This window comes from Atractosteus spatula, chromosome 2 (genome assembly GCF_055471065.1).
Source record: "Atractosteus spatula isolate fAtrSpa1 chromosome 2, fAtrSpa1.hap1, whole genome shotgun sequence".
Classification (NCBI taxonomy): domain Eukaryota; kingdom Metazoa; phylum Chordata; class Actinopteri; order Semionotiformes; family Lepisosteidae; genus Atractosteus; species Atractosteus spatula.
Genome location: NC_142707.1, coordinates 42,164,088 through 42,187,229, shown reverse-complemented (window position 1 = coordinate 42,187,229; position 23,142 = coordinate 42,164,088). Strand labels below are relative to the sequence as shown.

The following is a 23,142-nucleotide window of genomic DNA, read 5'->3' as shown; positions in this document are numbered from 1 at the left end:
GCATTATTCGGGATAGGAACCGACTTTGAAGTGGAGTCTATTTCCTGCGGAATATAATTTGAGAGGGAATACAAAAATGGCGCTGCACTGTAGCCGAACGTGTAGGAAATATTTATTACATTTAGCACAAGAAAATGTTGAATTCAGATTACCGGTATGTAAAAATAAATTACGTTTTCAAAGCACTTTTTAAAAGTTTTCTGAAAAGTATTACTATTTTTCCTGGCTCTACAGTTTTTTATTACATAGCTAAAGATGGCTAGATCAATAGATACTGGTATAAAGGGTATAATCTTAAATTATGAACCTGTAGGAGCCAGTTATCGAGGCTAACTGTCTAAACCGCAATTTTATTAGAAGCAGTGTACTAAGTAATCTACTTTAAATCTCTCTAGACATAGGTCTAAGTAGTTGTAATTACAGTAGAACGGCTTTATCCTTTCATAATTTTGTAAATAAGTTACGTAGTGTATCTTATGACTTATTCTGAAACTGACAGCCTCATTTAGTTTTGTAAATATTAGGATTTATGATGAATGCAAATAATTTCCAAACTACAGTATATATTTCCCCTTTTCAGGAAATCAAGGCATTACTTTCACTCAGTGGTGTGCAGTTTACTCTGGACGAAAATTTTGATGAAAAGGTATGTTGCTTATTTTTCCCGTAATACCTGAGCTCTAATAAATTTGATTATTTTGGTCATCATATATTACTGAATAAAATACGGAAATCGGTGTTCTGGGACATCATATTCTGTGTTTGGTTATCACTGGATGAACCATGCAGAGCTGAGAGAACAACATACGGTACCGATGTGTGAGACTGAGTGTAAAGCATTGCTGTTCTATGATTCATAGAAAGAAAACCGTATGCTGCCTTTTTTACTATTTGCTGGAAAATTTCTGCATTGCTTGGCTTTTCTTTCAAATGCCTTCATTCTTTGTCTGCTCTTTTTTTTGGAATGCCTTCTGGTTGTGGTAAAATGAATTGTGGTAATATACCAAAGAATATAAATACAATCAAGTGAAAAGGTATCACGGACATTGTTGTTCACCAGTCCTGAACATTAGTAATATAGGATTGGATACTAGTTCACACTTCATGATAGTAATAAGCATGATTTCTAACATCCCTGTTCCTAGCATCTAGATGTTTGCTCCTTGTTTATTTTAATAAATATAAAAAGACTTCCACTAAAACAACTCCACTACTACCTGCCTGTAATTCTTGCAGTTTTCCTCATGTGTGACATTATTGAATTAAACGTATTTTTAAAAACATGTTTTAACATTATTAAACATAGTAGGGCTACTTTTTGGTGATTCTTTGTAATCAAGCCGAAGTAACCAGCTATACTGCTTAAATGTTAGGACAAACATCTTCATCTGATATTGTTTTTTAATATGGGGAAAAGGGGATTCTCTGCATTCATATTGTGAATATAGGTTAATTTAACAAACTGCAGTAAATCATTAACCTACAGTGGTTTATGAATATAACAAAAATTCTTATGATCATATCTTTCATATCTTTTTGTATGCATTTATATCTATTAGCCACATATGAACTTATTTGTGGAGATGAAGCAAAGTGGGCTATCAGATTAACGTACTGCAGTTTTCTGTCTTTAATTTCCACTGAGGCACAGAGCAGAAAATGTCCACTCTGTCGTGCAAACAGAATGTTATCAAAACCTAAATGATTTGTTTCAGTCTCCATTCTGGGTTCTCAGCAATGTTTCGGAGGAAGATGTGCGAAATGTTATGAAACGAACTGTGTGTGCAAAGTAAGTAGTTCATGACCCGTAATACGAAGCATAAAAACACGAGACCTTACAAATAAGAGGAAGACAAGTGGCCCATCTAGCTTGTTTGGTTTAGTATTTATACCTGTATTTAGTAGTACAGGTATATTTACGTAGGATGAAGCCACATGTTGATATCAAATCATTCTTTCTCTTAGTTATCTGTGACAGTTTCTTTCACTATTGCTTGAATTAATATTTATTAACTTTTATTTAAAAAGTTTATTAAAAACATGTAAAGAACACAAATATCCTACTAATGCTGTGCATGCTACCTGTATTTTCTCCCTTGGAGCAATTGGGAGGAATTTATCACTTGAAACTGCAGTTAACACAGATTTCAGTGCTATTTATTTTTCTCGACATGCAGGTCAGTGTTTGAACTATGGGGCCATGGAAGAACACACCAGGAATTACAGTTGTCTCTAAAGAATTATCCGACAGAAAATATGGTAAGCAGAACAGTCATTTTTGTTGGTATTATCTAAACAGTATGAAATAATGTACTGAACATAACTGTATTTTTTAGGTACCCTATCTCAAGTCAGACTCAACGTATAAAATTAATGTTTACACATTCAACAAAACGGTGATTCATCAAGAGAGAATCCAGAAGATAGATGTAAGTTTGTAAAATATTATAATGAAGCTTAAGTACACATGTTTACTTGGTTGTGGAAAATACAGTTTTATCTTCTTTATTTTTTTCAACTCTGAATTAAATTAAAATATGCATTAGCTAATAAAATTAATGTTTTACAACTGTACATTTAAGTCTTAGTGGGTACCCTGGCATCTGTAGCTAGGTATATTAATGGAATGTCAACCAGTTATATTAGTAATACAAAATGACTACACTAATAAAGGTCCTTTCAATCAAATGATTACTTTAAATTACAAACTATTCAACACGCAGCCCTATCAATACACCCCATTACAATACATTAATGCAACAATCACATTAATTGCTATATTGATACTCACAATTATTACATAGGGAAACAAGAAGCATGTCTTTCCAAACTCTTCCAATGGGGCAGATTGGAAGGGCTGCAAGGGTAGCCTTGCTTTACAACATTATATTTATATGCTACAATTTAGGATGTTCTTTAAAAAATATGAAATCATCTTTAACTGATTTAATTTTGCTTCTTAAGACCCTAGAGTTCCTGCCATTTTCTGGGAAAGTAAACTTGAAGAACCCTGATCATGTGTTCTGTCTGCTAGAAAACTATGGCTCTGATCCCAATAGAATTCCAGAAGATCCCTTTTACGTTTACTTTGGGAGATGGGTATGTAATCAATCTGTGTGCAGTGCCATTATTTAAACATATTAAATGAATGAAGTGCAAGATAAAGCTTTTTTAAGGTATTTGCTATTGTTATTACTTTGTTTATAAATATTAATTTTGTATTGACAAGTTTTATCATTTTACTGGAAAATAATACAATTGAATCGAATTAATTTTGTCTTTAATTTTCTGACAATACCTTTCTTGAAAATGTACAGTAGACCAGAAATTTGCCTTCTCACACATTTACAGTATAGGCAAACACTGGCTCTAGTGACCTTTTAATATGTTTTGAGAAAAGCCTTCAAAAGCTCTTTCAAAATTGCTTTTGAACTGTTTTCACAATAAGGGTTAGCAGGAAACTGAATTATACTGACCTTCTAACTGAAGTGGCAGTCTACTTGACTTGAATGTACTCTGAGTGGGGTGGTTTTACCAAGATAAATTAAATACAGCTAGGGTTTTCTAAGCAGTCCTTCTTCTTGTCCTTATTACTTGGTCTGCTGTTGTCACATTAACAAACTTACTGCATTGCAGACTGTGATCTATAAAGAGTGATGACAGGAAAATGTTCCAGAGGTTCAGTGCTGTAATTGAACAAAGTGTTACTGCATCTTGAGAAGAGTGCGACAGCGGGGTTGGGGAGGGTGGTCCTGAGGGAAAACAGAAGTATTTATTTGCATACTATTACATTTTTGAGATGCAGAAAAGTCATTTCCTACTCTCTAGTGCAATAAATAACTATTTCAGCTACCTCAAATAACATGGTCAGGATGTAAGACTACTAGTTTGAAAGCTTATATGATGGCTCAACACCATTATTATATTCTTTGAGGAGAACCCTGCCTCAGCTTTGAATGGTCAACAGCTGGCTGTCACTGTTAATGATAGTTCTTGTTATTATTTCAGATGTTGCTTTGTTATTATTTCCGATGGATAAATGAGGCAGTTCTGAGAAATTGAAACATTTCATAAAATAAAACTCTTTAAAAAAAAAGGAATGCAATACAAACTTTTTTTCCACATGATTTGTCTTTCATTATAAGCTTTTAAATCAAATTGATCTAAGAGCGGTATGTTCCAGTTTTTAATTTTATTGTTTTGCCATGTCCTTATTTAAAAAAATAAGGAAATGGCTTTTTGACTGCAAGCTCTGTGTCATGTTTAATTATGCTTTGAAATTTAATTATACTTTAAAATATTAGTAATCAGTAGCAGTAAAAAGACTGTCATGTAGTTTGTACCCTCTGCTGTACTTTAATTCCACTTTGAAAAATAGAAAGGAGAAAGGCAACACTTCAGCTGAAAAAGCCTCAACAGCCAAACCATTGTTTCTCTTTTCTATTTGTCAGTGTGGAATTAAACCTTTACTTGTTCCTTTGCAGGCAACGCATGCTGACACAGCTACTCAAGCATACTGTCTTTCATTTGATGGGAAATAAAGCACAGACTGAATTATAGATGGGAATTTCAGGTCTTTTCTTCTATTTTATGCTATTGTAATGATAGCTTACATTTTTTCTACATGCATATGAGGGATTAAGTGAAGTCATATTTATTTAGAATTTAGAACACCTTGTTGTTGATCTTTATGGCTCTTGTCACCCTTATTTAGATTGCAGATGGTCAGAGAGATTTGATAAGGTCTTTCAGTGTGAAGAAACGCCATTTCATTGGTAACACAAGCATGGATGCTGGGTTGTCCTTTATAATGGCTAACCATGGCAAAGTAAAGGCCAACGACTTGGTCTTTGATCCATTTGTTGGAACAGGTACTATTCTTAAGTCAACTTTTTAATTTGAAAAAGTGTGTGCCTTATACTTAGTGTGGTGCAAAATGTTTTGTTTTAAAGTGACAGCATTCAAAAGAATCACCTTTTTGATTCCTTTGTTCTCCTCTAAGAGCCCTTTGAGTTGGAAATTTGCCTTTTATTATGATGGATCATAATAAACTCTGTATATTCCAAAAAACCTTTTCTTCGTATGGTGTGTTTGCTGTGTTCAATATGTTTAGAGAGCAGAAATATTGTTTTCTTTCCAACTCCTCTTTGACCTTTCAGTCATGAACGTGTCTTTTATCAGGAGTTATAATATGAAATTAAACACAAATGAGTATAGAATATGCTGTCCAGATGTACTAATTTATAGGCTGAATCAGTGTTAAAAAATCCTTTTGAACAACCAGAATGCATGTGTGCATCTTTGTGTAGTGTGCCAATAACATGACAATAGCATCAGTCAGGCCTAATGGTGCCTTTATCCTTCACTCTACTGATTTTGCTTCTTTTCCAGGTAGCCTTCTTGTTGCATGTGCACATTTTGGATCATATGTATGTGGTACAGACATTGATTACAACACAATACATGGAATAGGTATGACATGAAAATTCAAAGATTATTGGTTATTCTTTAAAATATACTGTAATTTATTTTCCTTATAACATTATAAGGTTTTTGAGAAAACAAATCAGACATTGGATGCAAAGGTTCTTACCGCCATTAATTTAACAAAAGGTCACCTCAAGTAAAGGCATTTTCTTATTTATGAGATTTTTATTAAGTTAAGTACAGTTAGGAAGGTACTATGAAGTGTCTGAGGAAAAAAAGACTATGGCCCGATTTGAACCTGTTTTTAAAACCTGGCATGGCATTATTTCAGTCACTCTAGGAATTGGAGTACAGCTGTGTTTTATCAGACAAGGCTATGTTTACTATTTTGAAATGTATATTTGGTTTGAGTAAATGTGGAACACAAGCTAAATTGTTGGAATAATCATGCTAGGTTTTTTCAAGATGATTAATGTCTTTAACTTTTTTGTAATTCATTTGCAGGGAAAGCAAGCAGGAAGAATCAAAAGTGGAGGGGACCCGATGAAAACATCAGAGCTAACCTAAGACAATATGGTGCAGAGAAATCTTACATTGACGTTCTCGTGTCGGATGCATCCAAAAATGTGTGGAGAACAGGAAGTCTGTTCGACGCCATCATCACAGATCGTATGTTTATTATCTCACATCACGAGCCAGTCTCATCCACTTTTCACCTTTAAGCTTTAGTTTTGCTTCATTCATGGAGCTACTTGGTAGTCTTATACATTAGATTTCTCTGCACAGCTCCAGGTCTTTTTAGCTGAAAGGGTAAAAGCTTCGCATCTGGATATTCTTCATTTTTTAACACTTACTATCCTTTCCAATATTTTGTATTATTCTCTTATGATATTTGTTTTCACAGATGCCCCTAAGCATTGTCTCTGAGAGCAATACCTAATAATTCTCCTCAGTCAGAATGTCTGTGACCAGCAGTATTGCCGTAATATATGTTCAGTTCTTTTCTAAGAAGAAATGTTGAAATTGCCTCTGATTCTACTGCAACACATGCAATTCAGTAATTTTTTGTATTGCAGAGTGATATACTGTACTTTAAAATATAAAGGACAGTCAATTATGTTTTCTATTAAAAAAACAGAGAGGAGATGAGTAATTTTGAATTGAAAATGGGAAAGTCATAAATTCAGTCATACTGTATATCCAAAGTCAGTAAATATAGAGACAGTACAGCATCATTAAAAACCTGAACTAGTACAGTTCAACTTACTTTGCATACCAAACCAGAGCATGCTTTACTTACTCAGAGTCTCTCATTGAGTCAAAGTATTTCTGGAATTAGTTTGCATCAGTTTTGAATCACAAGTGTAACCACATGAATATAGTGTTTGACCATACATTACAATGAGCTTCCTAACACATCTCGTCATTCAAGCAGTAATGTCTGTCACTTAACTACCTCCACATCAGCACTGTTTTGTTGTCCTCTTTTGTTGTAATGTTTCTGCTTGCAATTGATTTACATTTATACACTGCTCAGTTGACTGTACTTATGGCACTAATCCTGTAACCTAGGGGAAAAACAACCTCTATTTTCATTTGCAGATCTAGAAAGAATGAAACCTTTTTTTGCTTTCTCCATCTCAGCCCCATATGGTATAAGAGAATCAACAAGGAAAACAGGCTCCCAGAAAGAAATGATAAAACCACCAGAAGATTTGTAAGTTCTTCCTAAAACTACCATTCTGACATATTTTTGTACTGAAATTTCCCCTCATACTTTGTTCAGGGACTTTAGCAGGACTATTACTATAATCCATCTATAATCTATCAAGTAAATAAAACTGTACCATAGAGAAAAATTTCAAATTCTAAATAATATAACTTAGAGGTTCATATTTGATTTGTATAACATTATTTTTTATTAATAAATGTAATGTATACATACTGGTTCAAAATAGTTATTTAATATTGTTCATATTAGTGTTGTAGATTTGTATTAATGTTCTTTAATATTAATGTTTAACCAGAATAATAATAGAACTATATTACATTTTCAGTAATGGAGAAAGTCATGTCCCTGTGTCCATGGCCTACCACCTCAGTGATATCTTCACAGACCTGCTGAACTTTGCTGCTAAACACCTTGTGATCAACGGAAGACTAGTCTACTGGTTGCCAGTGTATAGGCCAGAGTAAGTTTGTTAAATTTTGATTGAATTAAACACTTCTTAACTTGTTGTACATGAACAAGCTTTTTATTCAAATTATAGTATGTTTTTAGCCTTATAGACATCTTAGAATTTCGTAGCGAGCAGAAACTTTTTTCGAGCTCTAAAACTGAACTGTGAATTAACTTAAATTGGCACAATATTATGCCCAGAGTAATTCCTGTGTTATCTAGTCAGCAGTTTGTTTTGACGCTTGTTCAAACCCAGCTCCTCCCTCTAGGTAGGCAGAAAAGTAGGCGGTCCTCAGACTCATTATTACACTTCCATTTTTAGCTGCTGCCGATATGAAAAACATGGTGTTGCCACCTGTTGCACAAAAGCACAATTTCTGATCAGCTAAACTTCACAGAATACTAATACTATAATACTGATCTTTTTATGATTTCTGATTTTTATTTTTTATTTTTATGATCATATTGAATGATTTACATATCTGAACTATAATCTATAATAAGTCCACAAAATTGCATTACAGACTAAATATAGAGCTTTGGTTGAAATTAGCCATGTAGCCTTTATGCCATTTCTGCTATTAGATATTTTCAAAAATGTGCTCTCTACATATATATAGACTAGTAGCTAGTTGTACAGTACCGCTACATCTAAAGTGACAACAGGTTAATCTGTGTATCTGTTTAAATGAATAATCAAACATTACCAATAAGCTATGCATATTTTTGAGTCACTGGTATAATATTGCATATAATTTCCAGATACAATATAATTTGTATGTTGCTATATTAAGAAATAACAGTATACTAAATCTCTACTAATTCCCTTTATGAGAATGTTCTGTCTCTGGCAGTTTTCAAGCTGAGTGAAATGAGATCATACGCAGCAAAATTGCTTTTTACATGTCAAGCAAAACAGATTTATCGCTTTATTTTACAGCAGGTGTGCTAATCATGCATTACTTTTTTTTGTTGCATTTGTATTTTAAGGTTATTAGCGATATTACTAATTATCAGGAAAGTTGCTAAAGTTTAATTTTCAGTATTTTTTTATTAATCGAATCTGTTTAACATTCATTCTAGCGCCATTTAAGAAGTTCTAGTGAAGTACATAATTTAACATACTATAGAAGCTGCAGAAATGCTGGTTTGGTAATACAGGTATATGCTGTGAACATAGGAACTGGTTTTAATGTGTGTAACTCATTAAAATGTTTGGTATATCAATACATATTAAGACCTGCATGGTTTCAGTGACATGCAAGGTTGCATCATATTTTTATATAAATATATCAGTTTGCACATAAATTTGAAATCTTTTGACTTCAGAATTGTTTTGAAAAATGCTAGTTTGAGTTGAGTATTGTTTTGGGAACTGCATTGATTTGTTTAAATCGTTTAGACTTTCTACAAATATGTTGGAGAAACTATAGAATTTCTTAATTTTATTTTTGCTGCAGATGTTTGATGAAGCTCACTGAAACTAATTTCACCCCTTAGTATTTCTTTTGTGGTTTTGAAAGCTGGGTGGCCCACGGGTATTCTTCAATAGTGTTTTAGATTGTGTAGATATACAATACAGTGGATGCAGCAAAATCACCTTTTTCAGCTTTTTGATTTTTTAGACAAGAAATCTTGGACTTACAGTAAATATTTGTGTTCTGTTTTTTTAGACAATTGTATAGCAAAACCAGCTTTGTGATCTTTGTACTCTTTTTTGCAGACTTCAGCACATTGCTGGGCACAGAGAATCTTGATTTATTACCAGTTTTGTTTAAATCTTAAAAAGCTATCTTCCACAGGCAGCCGCTCTGGTATTAATGAATGTTAGGATTCTGTGATTTTTAATCTAGCTTGGGAACTACTCTTTCTTCGCGGCTCTTGGCTCTTTTATTGAGTTTGTTTGTTCTCCCCATGTCTGATTTGGTGAAGATGGGAGATAGGAGACATGCTAGCTGGATTATCTCTAAATTTTCCTTTTGTGCTTTTGTGTGTGTCCAATAATGGGCCGGGTAGTCGCACCTTGTGTCCTGTGCTTCCAGGATAGGCTTCAAGTTGCTCTGACTTTTTCCAGGAATAAGCAGCTTTCTGATAATGTATGTGTATCTTTACATGAATGATGCTTTGATCAATTGGAACATCCCAAGTATGTCTTTTTGATGGCTTAAAGTGAAATTGCTTCCACACAGCAGCAGCACTTAAAACAGAAGTGTTTGAAATTGACTGAATTTACATTTTATATAATATTTCACAGGTATTTCATGATGTTTCATGTATGAAGCCTTCTTCAGGAATGTAAAAAGGAGAGAGGGTGGTAAGAATTAAATGAAAAAAATGTAAGGCTTTGATAGATCACTAATCTCTGAGTACTAGATGCAGTACTTCTGCATATCATATCTGGAGAGTAGGGCATCCATTGCATAACTGTTTTGTTTTGATCTCTCAAGAAATCTTCTGTTACATGAGTAGCATGAGGATGTGTGTTGTCACTCTATTATGTTGGCATGTTAGGATGAACCTGTAGAACGGGCAGCAACTTTGTCACTACAAGTGGATTTCTGTTGTGACTAGATCCTCTTTCTGCCCAGACCATCCCATTTTGACCCCCTCATCGAGGAATTATTCCAGCAGTTCCATTAATGGGAAAGCACAATGTACACAGATAGGAATTTAGCCAGAAGACTAGGGATAACACCCCTGCTTTTTCGAGAATGCCATGGGAGGACAAAGTCTGGACCTCTGCTTCAAGTCTCACCTGAAGAATGTTTAGATCATGCTGATCTTTTTTTATAGGAAGTAAAATGCTTTAGTTTTGAAAGCTTCATCATACTTTAAAGAACAACCTGGAACATTTTAAATATCTATTATGCCATATTATGTAGTTAAAAGGGCCCATTGCAAATTGTGATTTGCTGTTTGTGCTGGTTCGGGATAGTTGAGCTTTGTATTTAACAATCTTATCAAATGGCTCACAAGATGGGGGGTTTCAAGCTGGCAGCCATTTCTCACAGCCGCTGCTTCTGTCACTCACATGGCATATTTGGCTGATAGGTTTTTATAGCTACAGCAGCATGCAAAGGGCAGATTAGGGGGCATGTCTGCAAAAAGCTTCAGCCCTGTCAGTTATACAATGTTGAATTTATTTTGGGATAATAAGATTTTATTTATCATTTTTAGGCATTCTATTACTGTTTAACTGTATATTCTAGTCTTAACTCAAATTGAATTGTTCAAGACCAGCATGATGTAGAAGCCTTATTCTGGATATCTGATTTGAAATGGTTGGGCAGTATTCTTCAACTCGGATTCTGTTGGATGAAACATCATTTTATTGGGGTCTTCAAGATATTACCTCCTAAAACCCGAGAATGTTTAAAATTAAATATTTCAATTAAGAAATGAAACGTTCAGGTGGAGGAAAAATCTGGAGGACCAAATTTGATCTACTGTAATACACCTCTGTGGGTTGATTCATTAATAGTGGGGTATTAATGACATTTGTTTTACAACAGTATGACTCAAAACAGTAAGACGTACTATTACAAAAGCACTCACCTTAGAGCTAAATTTAGTTTTGAATTTTAGGAAATTCCTGGCTTTTTAGTTTAAGACATACTTTATTTACTACCCTATAACAATAGGGATTTTAATTTTTTAACTTAATTCTTTAATTTGTAGAAATAATAGTGATCACTAACACCTTCCACTAAGAAAATTGCAATTTTGATGAGAAAGCAATTTGCAAGTGCTCAACAATAATTAAATATGACTTTTTACAGTCAAACTCAGACCTTGCAAATGCATTAATAAATTAAACTGAAAAGTGTTCATAAATTAAATTGTATTATTATGATTTCAGAATTGCTATCCTGATTACATGGGGACACGAGAAAAAAGTAACAATCAAATCTCATGTAACCTCACCATGACTTTCTTTAATCTGAAACAAAACAAGAAAAATATTAAAGCACTACATTTTCATAGAAGAGGGCAATACAATTTAACTAAACATATTTCATTTTAAATTATATTGGGTTCAAGTTTGGTTAGTTAATTTTCAGTGGGGTTCTGTGTGTTTCTGATGAAATAAAGGAGGTCTGCTGTACTGAACTCGGGAGATAAAATCTCTTAATGAAAGAAAATGTCAAAGACTGAAAGAGCTTATTTGAAACTCGACTTTAAAATGATGGTGGATCTGAATTCCTTTAATGTTTTTTGTGTCGTCCTATAGCTTCGTGGGAATCTAGATTAGAGCAAACTGTAGCCTGCCTGCCTGTCTGGAATGAGTCATTATCATAAAATTCTTTAGTGGTGGGTATTTTTATAGCTACCAAGGAAGTACTTGAAACTATTCCTGTACGGATAGGAGGCTCTGAGGTTATAAGGTAATTTACGTGGTAACTCTGTAGCCGTCTGCCGCTAATTAAGTCTGTCTGATGTCCAATAAGACACAATGACTACCTGCAGTGCTCAAAGCACTGTGTTTTACCTTTTATGTATTTTAATCTATTTTAATTCATTCTATCGACCCTTGCTGACTGAATTAGATTTTTGCTTAAGGAGAGATAGTATCTTGGTTTTCTTGCATCAAAGATTTCTAAGTATTTTTATGTGCACAGAGCTCCATGGTGTGCAGCTTTTTCTGTGCTCATAGTGTTTAGTGCAAACAGATTGTAATTAAAAAGAGGACCTTGTTATGCATTGGCTGATTAATTCTCTCAAGATGCAATAAACAAACATCTGAGGGCTATTAAAAAGATTGTATACATTCACCATCAATACCAGTAACTAGAAGAACCTAATTTACACTTTTGCAGAGCTGTGTGAGTTACTTACTCAAAATATTAATGGCATCATTCATTAAATGCTTAATTCAATAACAGATATTGCCCATTCTGTATCTTTGTTTATGAAGTTGATGATTTAAAGTTATTTTAAAAAAGTACATTCTTCCACAGAAGTGGGCAAACTAAACAAGCCACATATATGTTTGGAACATCAATTTGAGGTGCCATGAAATCTAGAAAACGTAACTGTTTTCCATGATGCAGGGTTTTTTATTTCTGACTTTTGTGACTTCGTTTTGTTCCATCTAAAATCTGATACTTAAGTGAGCCCTTATTTGAGCTGATTATTAATTTCATTTAATTTAGCTTAGATGGATGGAAAATTAGCAGCAGACACGGGTCCCCCCCAGGACCAGGACTTGGACACCTTGCCCTACTGTATAGTCATTGGAACAGTGTTCACCACCAGAGGGAGTCTATCACCATGAAACACAGAATCCACAAACACTTGGTTCATGGCCAAGTTTCCTTGACAGGCTGAACTCTGGAAAGTGTGTAGCAAAATTTACAAACAGTGGCATTTGTTATAGAATTATAAAGTTCTGTGCTTTTTGAATTACACAGACCAGCATTTGTGCGATTTTATGGTATTAAATTAAACCATTTGCCTTACTTCCCATAGCATTACAGTTTATATTGGACAGAGGCAGTTTCTAACCAGAGATGATGTAATATGATGTGGATATCTAATTAAAATAGTTCAAATGCATTTGGTTTCCGGCCCCTCTTAACCATTCTTTATTTTAAAAGAATCTGTGGCTTTTAAGCTTGTAAATTTTTTTTTGTTTTCTGATCTGTATTCATTTTATACATTTATTCTTTCCAGCCACTGATGTTTCATTTCCTCTGTGTTCTGTGAAATAAACCAAATTATCACTAAAGTAAATACCGTCACTTTATGAAGACTGAGGTTTAAAAGGATAAAAATAATAGGTTTATAGATTGTTTTAAGATGGTGTTGTGCACAGTATATAATTTACTAGTAATGGTATTTTAAAATACAGCTGCAGGATCATTTTAGGTTGACTTTGTGAACACCTTTTGTCATGCTTCTTTTTAAGGGTAAACAGTCATAGAAAACAATATGAACAGAAATCCATTGTTGAGCTAACGTCTACTTTTTCATCATTTTAAAAATCATCTTAAATCCTAATCTTCTACATTTCTAATCTTGTGCATGATGGACTCTAGGACATTGTGTAGAGAAATGTGATGCCGAGGTTCTCTCTTTGAACAGTGCAGCTGTTGAATAAAGGGAGAAAAATCCTTTATTCACAGTAAAGTATGGACTGACATGCCATCTCTTTGAAATCTGTCTGTGACTGTGGCGTTTTAAGTACGCTAAACATAAATTAAAAGGATGTTTAATATTTCACATAGAAATTGTCTTCATGTGGTAGACAGCTGTATCTTTAGCTCACAGGAAAATCTAAACTGATTTGTTAAGACACCTGTTCTTGAACCATTACTTATCAGATCACTATTTGCAGATGTAATATAGTGTTGTCTGATCAAAATTATGCCATTTAAAAAAGTTTGTTAGTAAAAGCAGCAACAGTAATTGTAGAGGTTCATACTTGGCAGTGACTTGGCACTGATGTTTTTTCACTAACAGAAATGAATTTAGGTTTTGTTCAGAAGTTTTCTTGCGGGATTTTCTACTGTAGGAAACTGTGTGAAGGATTGCTCGGGTTCAGTTGTCCCATTTTTTTTACATGAAGAATTAAGGATGAAAAATACTAAAGTGAACAAGATCTTCATTAAATATCTCTCTAAAATTTGAACTTTTTAATGATCTGTATAAATTAGTTCCAGTGAAATATCCCTTTATTAGATCTATCCATAGATACTGGCAGCAAAGAGTCCAAAAAGATAGGATTTCCCAAATTCGTTTTTTACAGCCGGAGAAGTGTAGAATGTAATAATTCATGAAGAAACGCTTGCATGCCTTGTCCAGATTTTGCATCCTTATAAAGTAATACCAAGAGGGTACCCAGAGTGAGGTAATGTCAAGCCTGTATGACCATTATCACCTCACCACTATTGGAGGTGTTATGTTAAGAAATAGCGGGACATGAACTGACCCAGCTGGTCTGGTTTTGAAGTAATTAGGAACCACCTGTGGCAACTGCTTTATATAGACTTATCTGAAGTCAGAATAATTCTTGTAATATTCCCGTAATAACTACTTCTAGTAGTTACAGTATAACCAACACCATAGTTTTAAAAAGCAGATATCACCATAGTATGTTGAGATATAACTAGAACTCTAATTTTAAAATAAGTCCATTATTAGTGCTGTTTTAAATGGGTTTGCTGTAAATTTGATTGTTCATAGATCATAGTCCAGTCTTATAATTAATTATAGGAATAGAAATTGTCAGAGTCTGGTCTGCATGGTGGGTTGTCTTACTGCATGAAGATTGCATAGATGCTTGTTATTTTCACTGAATTCTTCACATCTGTACAGTAGATTTGAATTGATAGTTTGAGTTAGGTTTTCAGAAGTATTGTGCACATGTTGTGAGTTCATATCTTGACTAGAAGAAGAGTCTGTTAAAGTTGGAGATTTCTGTGAACAGCTCATAATCAGCATCATGATATAGTTCATCCACACATATACTATGAGTAGATTTCCTAATTTCATGTGTGGAAGTATTGTATCATTGGTAAGATAGTAACACATTACTTTACAAATTAAACAAATTTGTGGTCTGATTTGTGTTTAATTACTTTCAGTGAAAGTATTTTTTAAATTATTTTGAAGCATCAGTATTGCTTAGAGAAAATATCCAGATATGAACATGTTTAACAGTCACAAATTGCACTAGAATTCCTTTTTTATTTCAAAATAAACAACCATTGGAAGATCTTCACAACACATACATCACGTCATAGTCCCCCTTTGTTAATTCTTTAATTTTTTACCTGTTGAGCAAGGGTTTCAATGACCCTTTTCCTATAATACTAGTAAACACTGTATAGTGCTTTACAGGAGTGTACTCCTTAAAAACAGGCAGCAGTAATGTTTTGAAAATGGCATACAAAATATCAGAAATATTTTAAAAGGTTATAAAAATGTCAGTTTATACAATGTAAGGCCTCATGAAGTGACCCATGTCACCAGAAGGCAGGTGTATGTGTTTCAAATTGCATTATGCAGATGCTTTATGTCTTCCAGATACAAGGAAGAAATTATACCCCAGCACCCTTGCCTGAAACTTATTAGCAACTGTGAGCAGACACTTTCCAGTCATACATCCAGGCGTTTGGTAACAATGGAAAAGCTGAAGGAATTTGAGGTAAGTGTTTATGCAGTTCCCTGAATTTTTTCCTTCCTTTTCTTCTGCATGGTTTTGTGTGCATGGTCTTGCATACGATTTCACTACTGTCTGCATCAAAGTTCTTTTTTTGGAATGTTTTTTTTTATGCACGCACACATTCAAGCCAAGTTTGAGAACTGGCACAGAACTATAAAAATAAGTTGTACAAAAGGCCTCAAGACCATGACATCTGGCTGTAGTTGACTCAGTTTTTTATTACACTCTAATGACTTAATCATAGATTGCATGAAAATAGTTCTTCTTTGGATTTGACAGCCACTTCGTATCAAGACCAAATTGTTCCCATAAATGGTGTTGAAAATTCCACTCTGAATCACAGACAAATGTTGGTGCTTTATACTTCATAATTAGTAATGGTGTATGTCTTTTTTATCAAGTATGTCTCACTTGATAATTGGTCAGTGATTCTTCAAATTTAAACTGTGTAAATGTCAATAAAATTATCTTTGTTAGTTTTTAGGTGAATACTTTTAATAATCCTTTTTGAGGTTGTTTGTGTATGCACTCCATGTCTAAGTATGATGAATAAGGATTCTGTGTTCTTTTTCTGGAATACTACTATTATGCTCACATCTAATGTTATTATGATATTGAGCCCGTTTCACATCAGATAACATCAGATACCAGTCCTTTCTTTTCAGATCATTATTTATTTCCATAAATATTGCTCTTGATACAAAAATTGATACAAGAGATTAACAAGTCAGCTAGAGATTTGACTGGATATTTTTTCCTGTGTATAAATGATTTATGGCACAAGACTGTACATATCTAATATGAAATTGTTATCAGAAGTAGTGTTAAGAATTCTGATTTTAAAATTACTTTTCACACTGCTTCTAGACTTGACTAAACATAGTTTGTTTCATGTATTACTGTGATAATAATAATCCTGTAATCATAATTTTAGCACATTTTTAGAATGGTTTCATACATGTATGCCTTTAGTGGTATTTTATAACTTTGCACAAAGGAATTCTTACAGAAGGAATGTGTAGAACTGATCTATGTGCAATCCTGTCTTTCTGCGTGTGTCATGTTCTCTGTTCGTATCTTGATAATGAAATGCCATAGAAGGTTTAATAAAAAATGTCTTGCAAAATCACTTTTAGAATACATGCTGCAGTGCCTTGGAGAAATATTTCAGTCCCTACCTAAAAAATAATAAAATTACAAAATGATGCATAATATTTTGCTCAAAACCTGAGTGCTCCAACGGAAGACTTCTAAGGGTAATATACGATGGTATAAGTATTCAGATCCATAAACTCGATATCTGATAGAAGCACCTTTAGCAGCAGTTATGACTGCAAATCTTTTTTGTGTAAGTCTACTACCCCTACACACCAACGTGATGCAATTTTTGTCCATTCATCTCGGCAGATTTACTCAAGCTCTCTTTAAGTTGCTTATGGACAGCAGTTTTCAAGTCTTTCCACATATTTTCATAGGACTCAAGTCAGGACTTTTACTGGGCCACTGAAGGACAATCTAATTCTCAAGCCACTCCACTGTAACTTTGATCTTGTACTTTGGATCATTTTCCTGTTGAAAGGTGAATTGTTGTCCCAGTTTTAGATCTGAAGCAGGTTTTCCTTTATGATTTGCTAGTACTTTGTTCCGTCTATGTTTCCATCGGTGTTGACAGGCTTCCTAGTCCCCACTGATGAGAAGCAAAACTGTTACCTAGTGTTGCCACCACCATGCTGACAAATGGGAAGATGTTCACTGAGTGATGCACTATGTTGGGCTTGCGTCAGTTATTAATTATTTTTATCTAATTTCATGCACCTAAATAATTTAGGCTTGCTATAGCAAAGGGTTTGAATACATATGGAACAATGACTTTTCCATTTTTTGTAATAGTTATCTATGTACTTCTTTTTAAATTTTTGTTGTTTGTATTACACGCGAGGAGTAGGTTGTACACAAAACAAATATCAATAGCTACTTCAGAGTATCATGACTGCAGGCTTAAAGTAACAAATTATGACAACTGTGTAAGGGTCTGAATACTTTTATAAGGAACAGTAACCTGCAGTTACATACAGTACCTGTCAGACAATTGGTAATGTATATCACTTTAAAACAAACTTTAAAAAAAAGGTCTTTTGCCAAGTTAGTGGCCTGCAGTAATTAGCAAAATGTTCAAGTAGATAGCTGCGTCTGCATGCGTAGGCTGTAAAAGAACAAGTAAAGGTTTATTCCATGCTGAAAAGAGAAGAAAAGAAACACAACATTTTGGCGGTGGAGCCTACTTCGGGTGTTCACATTGTGCTTCTTTTCTTCTCTTTTCAGCATTAGCAAAATGTGTTAATTATCCCTCTGCTTAGCAACAAAAACATGTGGTGCTGACAGGTTTAAAATTGTGTTTTGGAGTCGCAGCAGACTGGTGCTTAGTGGGCTGTGCGAAGGTAGGAGTAAAGGTGGGAGCAGGAGAGGCGTGTGGAGAAGCAGGAATTCATCTCCAGAATTCGTCTCACCCGCTGGCTGGAGCCCAGCTGTGTCAGCACAGCAAGCGATGACACTGTTGTCAAACAGCACTCAGGATGGTAAAACAGATTGTACCTGTTACTGTTAAGAGTGATTGGTGTTTATTTTGGCAAGGGCATTTACAATTTGCCGCTGTCTTTTTTTTTTAAATGTTGGTTCTTTCAGAGACTTTTCATTTGTTTTCTTTCTTGGAGATTTTTCTACATGGCAAATCACTGGCTGACTAAGAATTTAAGGGGAAGTTGTAAAGAGTGAAGTAAATGAGATTTTCAAAATTCTTGTGTTTGTGCTTAGTGTCCTCTGTCATTTCTGAAAATCCAAGGAACTTTATCTTCAAAATAATTTAATGCTCTTGAGGTTGAAGATCTGTGATGTAGAAATCTTAATAGCTTGCCATTTCCAATGTGGTTCCCCAAGTTCTGAATACAATGAATAGTGAGGTATCAGGCTTATTAATATATGAGAGGAATTAAAAATGCAACAGATGTTATTGGTTCAATACTCATGACATCAGCTTACAAAATAATTATTTATTTTCATAACATCTATGCCATTTTCTGTGCTGTACATTAAATTACATGGAGATGAAAAAGGTGCAAAATAATGTTTAATCAGCAGTGTTTAAATGTTTAGTTTGTGTGCATTTTCCTGTTGCTACTGTTGAACTGGGTCATCAGATACAGAGACTGGAGCAGAGCTACAGAACAAGCATCAAGGATTTGTCTCAAACAAAAAACAGACTCTGGGATTTGCCCTCTAGCTGAACTGAGGCCCACTGATTAAAAACAGGATTTCATTTGCAGTATGGATTTTATTTTTGTTTTCTTGTCTGTTTTTGCAAGAAGGGATTTTTTTTAGCTCGTGATTATTTCATGTTTACACTTACCCTAACAGTATTCGTTACTAGCTATCCTGTTAAAAACCCCTCTTCTTTTTTTTTGACTATTAATTATACCCCTTTCTGAACCATTAGTAGCGTTGATCTGCAAATGCCCAGAAACAACAGGGCTTAAACCCTTGTAGCAACAGCTTGCACTTTTCATTCCTGGCCTCATAAACCATTAATTTGAAGTGGCTTACATTAGTGACAACTTTAAAAAACAGATGTCACAAAATAGGATGTAAATGGGTAGATATTAATACCACGGATTATAAGAAACCATTGTCTCATTCAAAAAACAGTTTGAGGTGGGCTATTAGCTTTGATGCTCCACTTTAAAGATAAATCCTTTCATATTTTAACTAAGAGGAAATCAAGTTAACTTTTGGGAATGTAATGTACATTTACTTAATCGCATTCTCTAGCAAAGTCTTTTGAAGCCACAGAAGGCATAGCTTTGGTACTGTCATTTACTTTCTGCTTAAAGATCACAACGAGTTTAAAAAATGCTGTGCCTTGATGTGATTTTTTTATGTTTACCTATTATCCTTGAATTTTATACCAAATCCTCTATGAAACATAAGTACAGTATATTGTATATATGTATATCACAAATTAACATACTTGGCTAGCTAAAAAAATAGATGCAAAGGTTCTGTACCCATCCAAGAACAAAATATACTTGCTGCTAAAGTGTACACATCAAGAAGTTTATTCTTGTGTTCATTGCACAAGAGACGTACATTAATGCCATCTCCCGGATGTTGCTGAGAGCGCTTATTGTGATTTGAATGGTGAGTCTGCTGTATGAAGATGCTTCTCGCAATGGAGTAGCTTATGGCCCTGTTCATGGGCAAAATTTGGTTGATGAAATTAATTAGTGCATTATTTTCTTAAATTATTATCCATTTAGTTTTTCATCTGCAATCTGAAGATGTTTACTTTTGGGTACATTATTTACAGTAACTTTTGATTCCAGAACGTTGTCCGCTTTATTTCTTTTCGATGTTCAAATTTTACTGTTCCATTGTCATAAGTGGAAATTAATCTGGAAGACATTTATCAACAGCAAATCAATTTAACATCTGATTTGTTTTCCCTAATGATCTATGTTAAGGTCTAAATAGAACTGGACATATTATTTGTAGAATACAGTTTATATTGAAGTCAGGTCCTTTAGGTGGCATATCGAGTTTACATAAGGGCAAGAATGTATATTTGTCAAACTGTGCCTACTAAACTATTAAAACAACTTGTATAGTCAAAAGTGTATTTTGGCTCTTTAGAAAGAGAATAGGTGGTCTTGATGAGAAGCAGGCTGGGTAAAAATAATCACCTCAGTTACAGTTTACCATCTCTTAAACACCTCATTACCTCTCCTTCAAACTTCACTGTCCTGTGACCTTTTTTGGAGCTCTTGTTTTGATTTCATAAGCATTATATGGTGTGGGCCTGGAGTCAAAACTCCAAGATATGGGCTTCACCTCTTTAAAGGCTTACACAATTTTGGATCAGAAACATATACTGTTTTAAGGTGTAAGAATGGGAGATGTTTCATAACAGGTTCTAAATATGTTTCCTGCAGGCATGGAGAGCTATAGTCTCAAATGAAAGGCAGGCTGACTCTGTATATGCACTTGTTTCAATTAAAATGTGGATAAGGCATTCTAATATCCAGCTGGATTCCTAATTTGAAAATGTGATGTGAGCTTGGCAACAAAGATTTACTTATTCTTGTGCAGTCTGTTCACTGACTTTTCTTAAAATAAAATGTGATTTATTTATACAAAAACATTTTTTAAAATTTACACCAATTTTGTTTACAACACTTCAGAACATGATTTGTATTGTATTATGTACTTTGATTACATTAGTCTTTTATTAATATAACGATTTTTAATTCAACATTTTAACAGTACTTAAAGGGGAAGAATAAACTGTGAATGTGTTGTTGCATAATTTGTGTTGTTGACTTATTAGCATACTAGAAAATGGAATTGATAAAAGCATCCTTTTGAGTGACTTTATAACAATTTTCTTCTTTGTATGATATTTTTTTGAATTTTCTGGTACTTGGCAAATGATAATGCAAAAAGCCTTGTAAAATTCTCCTAAAAATCAGTTTGACTTTCACAACCCATTGCCTGGCGTTCCTTCATTCTCATATAAATTTTGCTTTAACTCACAGCCAGGATCAGTGTCTGGAGGGAAATAACTTTACCACTTTTAAACCTGAAATTTATCAACATTTTCCCCCTTTATCCAAAACATATTCCACTGAATATTTTGACAGGAAAAATACTTAAAAGGAGTATATATCATATTCTAATATTGATTTTTATTACAGTGTTTTGACTTTTACATTGAGTCAACTTCTTGATGTGTTATAAAAATGTGTGCAAGTTGGGTGTTCACATTTTATTTCAGCCTTGATGTGCTTACATTACTTACATTATAATGTATTCTTTTTGGGATATTTATTAATGAGCCCTTCTTGTGTTTGGTCCATTTTGTAATTTGTAATGTAGATTAAGTAATGTACAGTATTTGTGACATGAAAGTTAATTATGGTAGACATAACCCTCTCAGTACTTTAATTAATCTGCCACAACAATGACTCAGATTATGTAGACTTAACAGTCACTAACCTTTATTGGAAAAATGAAAATGATTTATCTGTGCTAAGGATTATTAATACCATTTATTAAAGTTCAGTTTGTGTTGGTAAATGGCTTAATATTTCAACTGCATTGTGTATTTAAGAATCCTTTCACTTTTAAAGAAACACATAGAGGTTACATATAATAAAGAGTGCATGGCAGATATTAATTTAACCAATTATGTGTTTTACAGGATGCAGATGGACTTGCACATCTTTTACATGCTAGATTTAATCCTTACCAAGGCCACAACTCATTCCGGGAGAAGTACTTCAGTGGCTTAAAAAAGAAGACTGGTAAAGATGAGTTTAAGAACACAAAAAAACTATAACAGTTTTATAATATATAGAACTGTAACATGTATGGCATACATTATATTTTTTATACACCATTTAGTATGTTCTAGTCATGCATTGTTTTTGAAGGATATCAAATAAAATTGGAGAAGAGTGTATGTGCTCAAATGTTGTATTATGCTCATCAGGTATTTTAGAATTTGGTCCATCGATGAAGCAAAGTTAAAAGATAAAATTTTCACTAAATTCCACTTAGTTGGGATCATGCAGGTTGATGACATCATAATGCTTTGTAAATATGTATGAAGAGCCTAAAACAAAAACTAACTTTGTAGTTACCTATTTTTAAACAGGAGCCTTCTCTTTTAATTTAACTAGATTATAATGTAGAATATATTTTCATTTTAAAAGTTGCTTTGAGTTCAAATGTACTGGATATGATTTTTAATGTATTTTCCATTCATTGTTGTAAATAAAATTGCCTCACAGTTGTTGGTAATACTTAAACCTGTCCTTATCTATACCATCTGAACATCAATTACACCAAACCAATGACTGAAAAATACTTGTATCTATGTCTGTTGTAATGGAATTACAAGTGCTTTGGTTACATGCCTTTGTCTATTATCCTTTATTCTAATTTAAAAACCTTAGGTATGTCTATAGTTTACATGGACAATGCCCTCTTTAAAGATATGTTTAATAACTCTCCGGATAAACTAGAAACAAGTTAGGGAAAGACAATTTCCCTAAAAAAATCACATTAATGATGTTCAGCTTGTCTAAAAAGGTTAATTACATCTGAAATGTCAATCAGACATCAGTGCATTGATAAATTTTAAATACTGATTACCTAAATATTTGCAGTCTAGCTATTAGATGTTAAATATCTGTCTGCTGAACATCCTTGGTGTGTTTCACAACAGAAAGTGTATGCCATTTCACAGCTCTCCAGATGTCCTGCAGTTTTTCATTCCACACAACTGACTGTGACAAACCACAGCTTTTTTTGTTGA

The 23,142-nt window shown here is 33.7% G+C and overlaps 1 protein-coding gene across 3 annotated transcripts; it reads left to right on the top strand.

Moving 5' to 3' along the window:
• The first annotated feature begins 54 nt into the window (after positions 1–54).
• trmt11 (tRNA methyltransferase 11) lies at positions 55–22,622 on the top strand. Of its 3 annotated transcripts, XM_088938470.1 has the most exons (13): positions 55–154; positions 581–646; positions 1,716–1,789; positions 2,178–2,259; positions 2,337–2,429; positions 2,965–3,099; positions 4,715–4,871; positions 5,392–5,472; positions 5,932–6,096; positions 7,072–7,144; positions 7,485–7,619; positions 15,635–15,755; positions 22,024–22,622. In XM_088938470.1, the coding sequence occupies exons 1-13, from the start codon at positions 77–79 to the stop codon at positions 22,159–22,161; spliced, it is 1,398 nt and encodes a 465-aa protein (XP_088794596.1). In that variant the 5' UTR covers positions 55–76; the 3' UTR covers positions 22,162–22,622. The 3 variants fall into 3 exon arrangements, with proteins under 3 accessions (XP_088794596.1, XP_088794601.1, XP_088794609.1); XM_088938475.1 differs by lacking the exon at positions 5,392–5,472 and having other exon boundaries at positions 58–154; XM_088938483.1 differs by lacking the exon at positions 1,716–1,789 and having other exon boundaries at positions 72–154.
• The last annotated feature ends 520 nt before the right edge of the window (positions 22,623–23,142 follow it).

Excerpts from the sequence above, each read along its gene's own strand:
- trmt11 (XM_088938470.1), top strand. The coding sequence starts at position 77 with ATGGCGCTGCACTGTAGCCGAACGTGTAGGAAATATTTATTACATTTA. Across the intron at positions 2,430-2,964 it reads AGAGAATCCAGAAGATAGAT|ACCCTAGAGTTCCTGCCATT; the intron begins GTAAGTTTGTAA and ends TTGCTTCTTAAG. Across the intron at positions 15,756-22,023 it reads AAAAGCTGAAGGAATTTGAG|GATGCAGATGGACTTGCACA; the intron begins GTAAGTGTTTAT and ends TGTGTTTTACAG.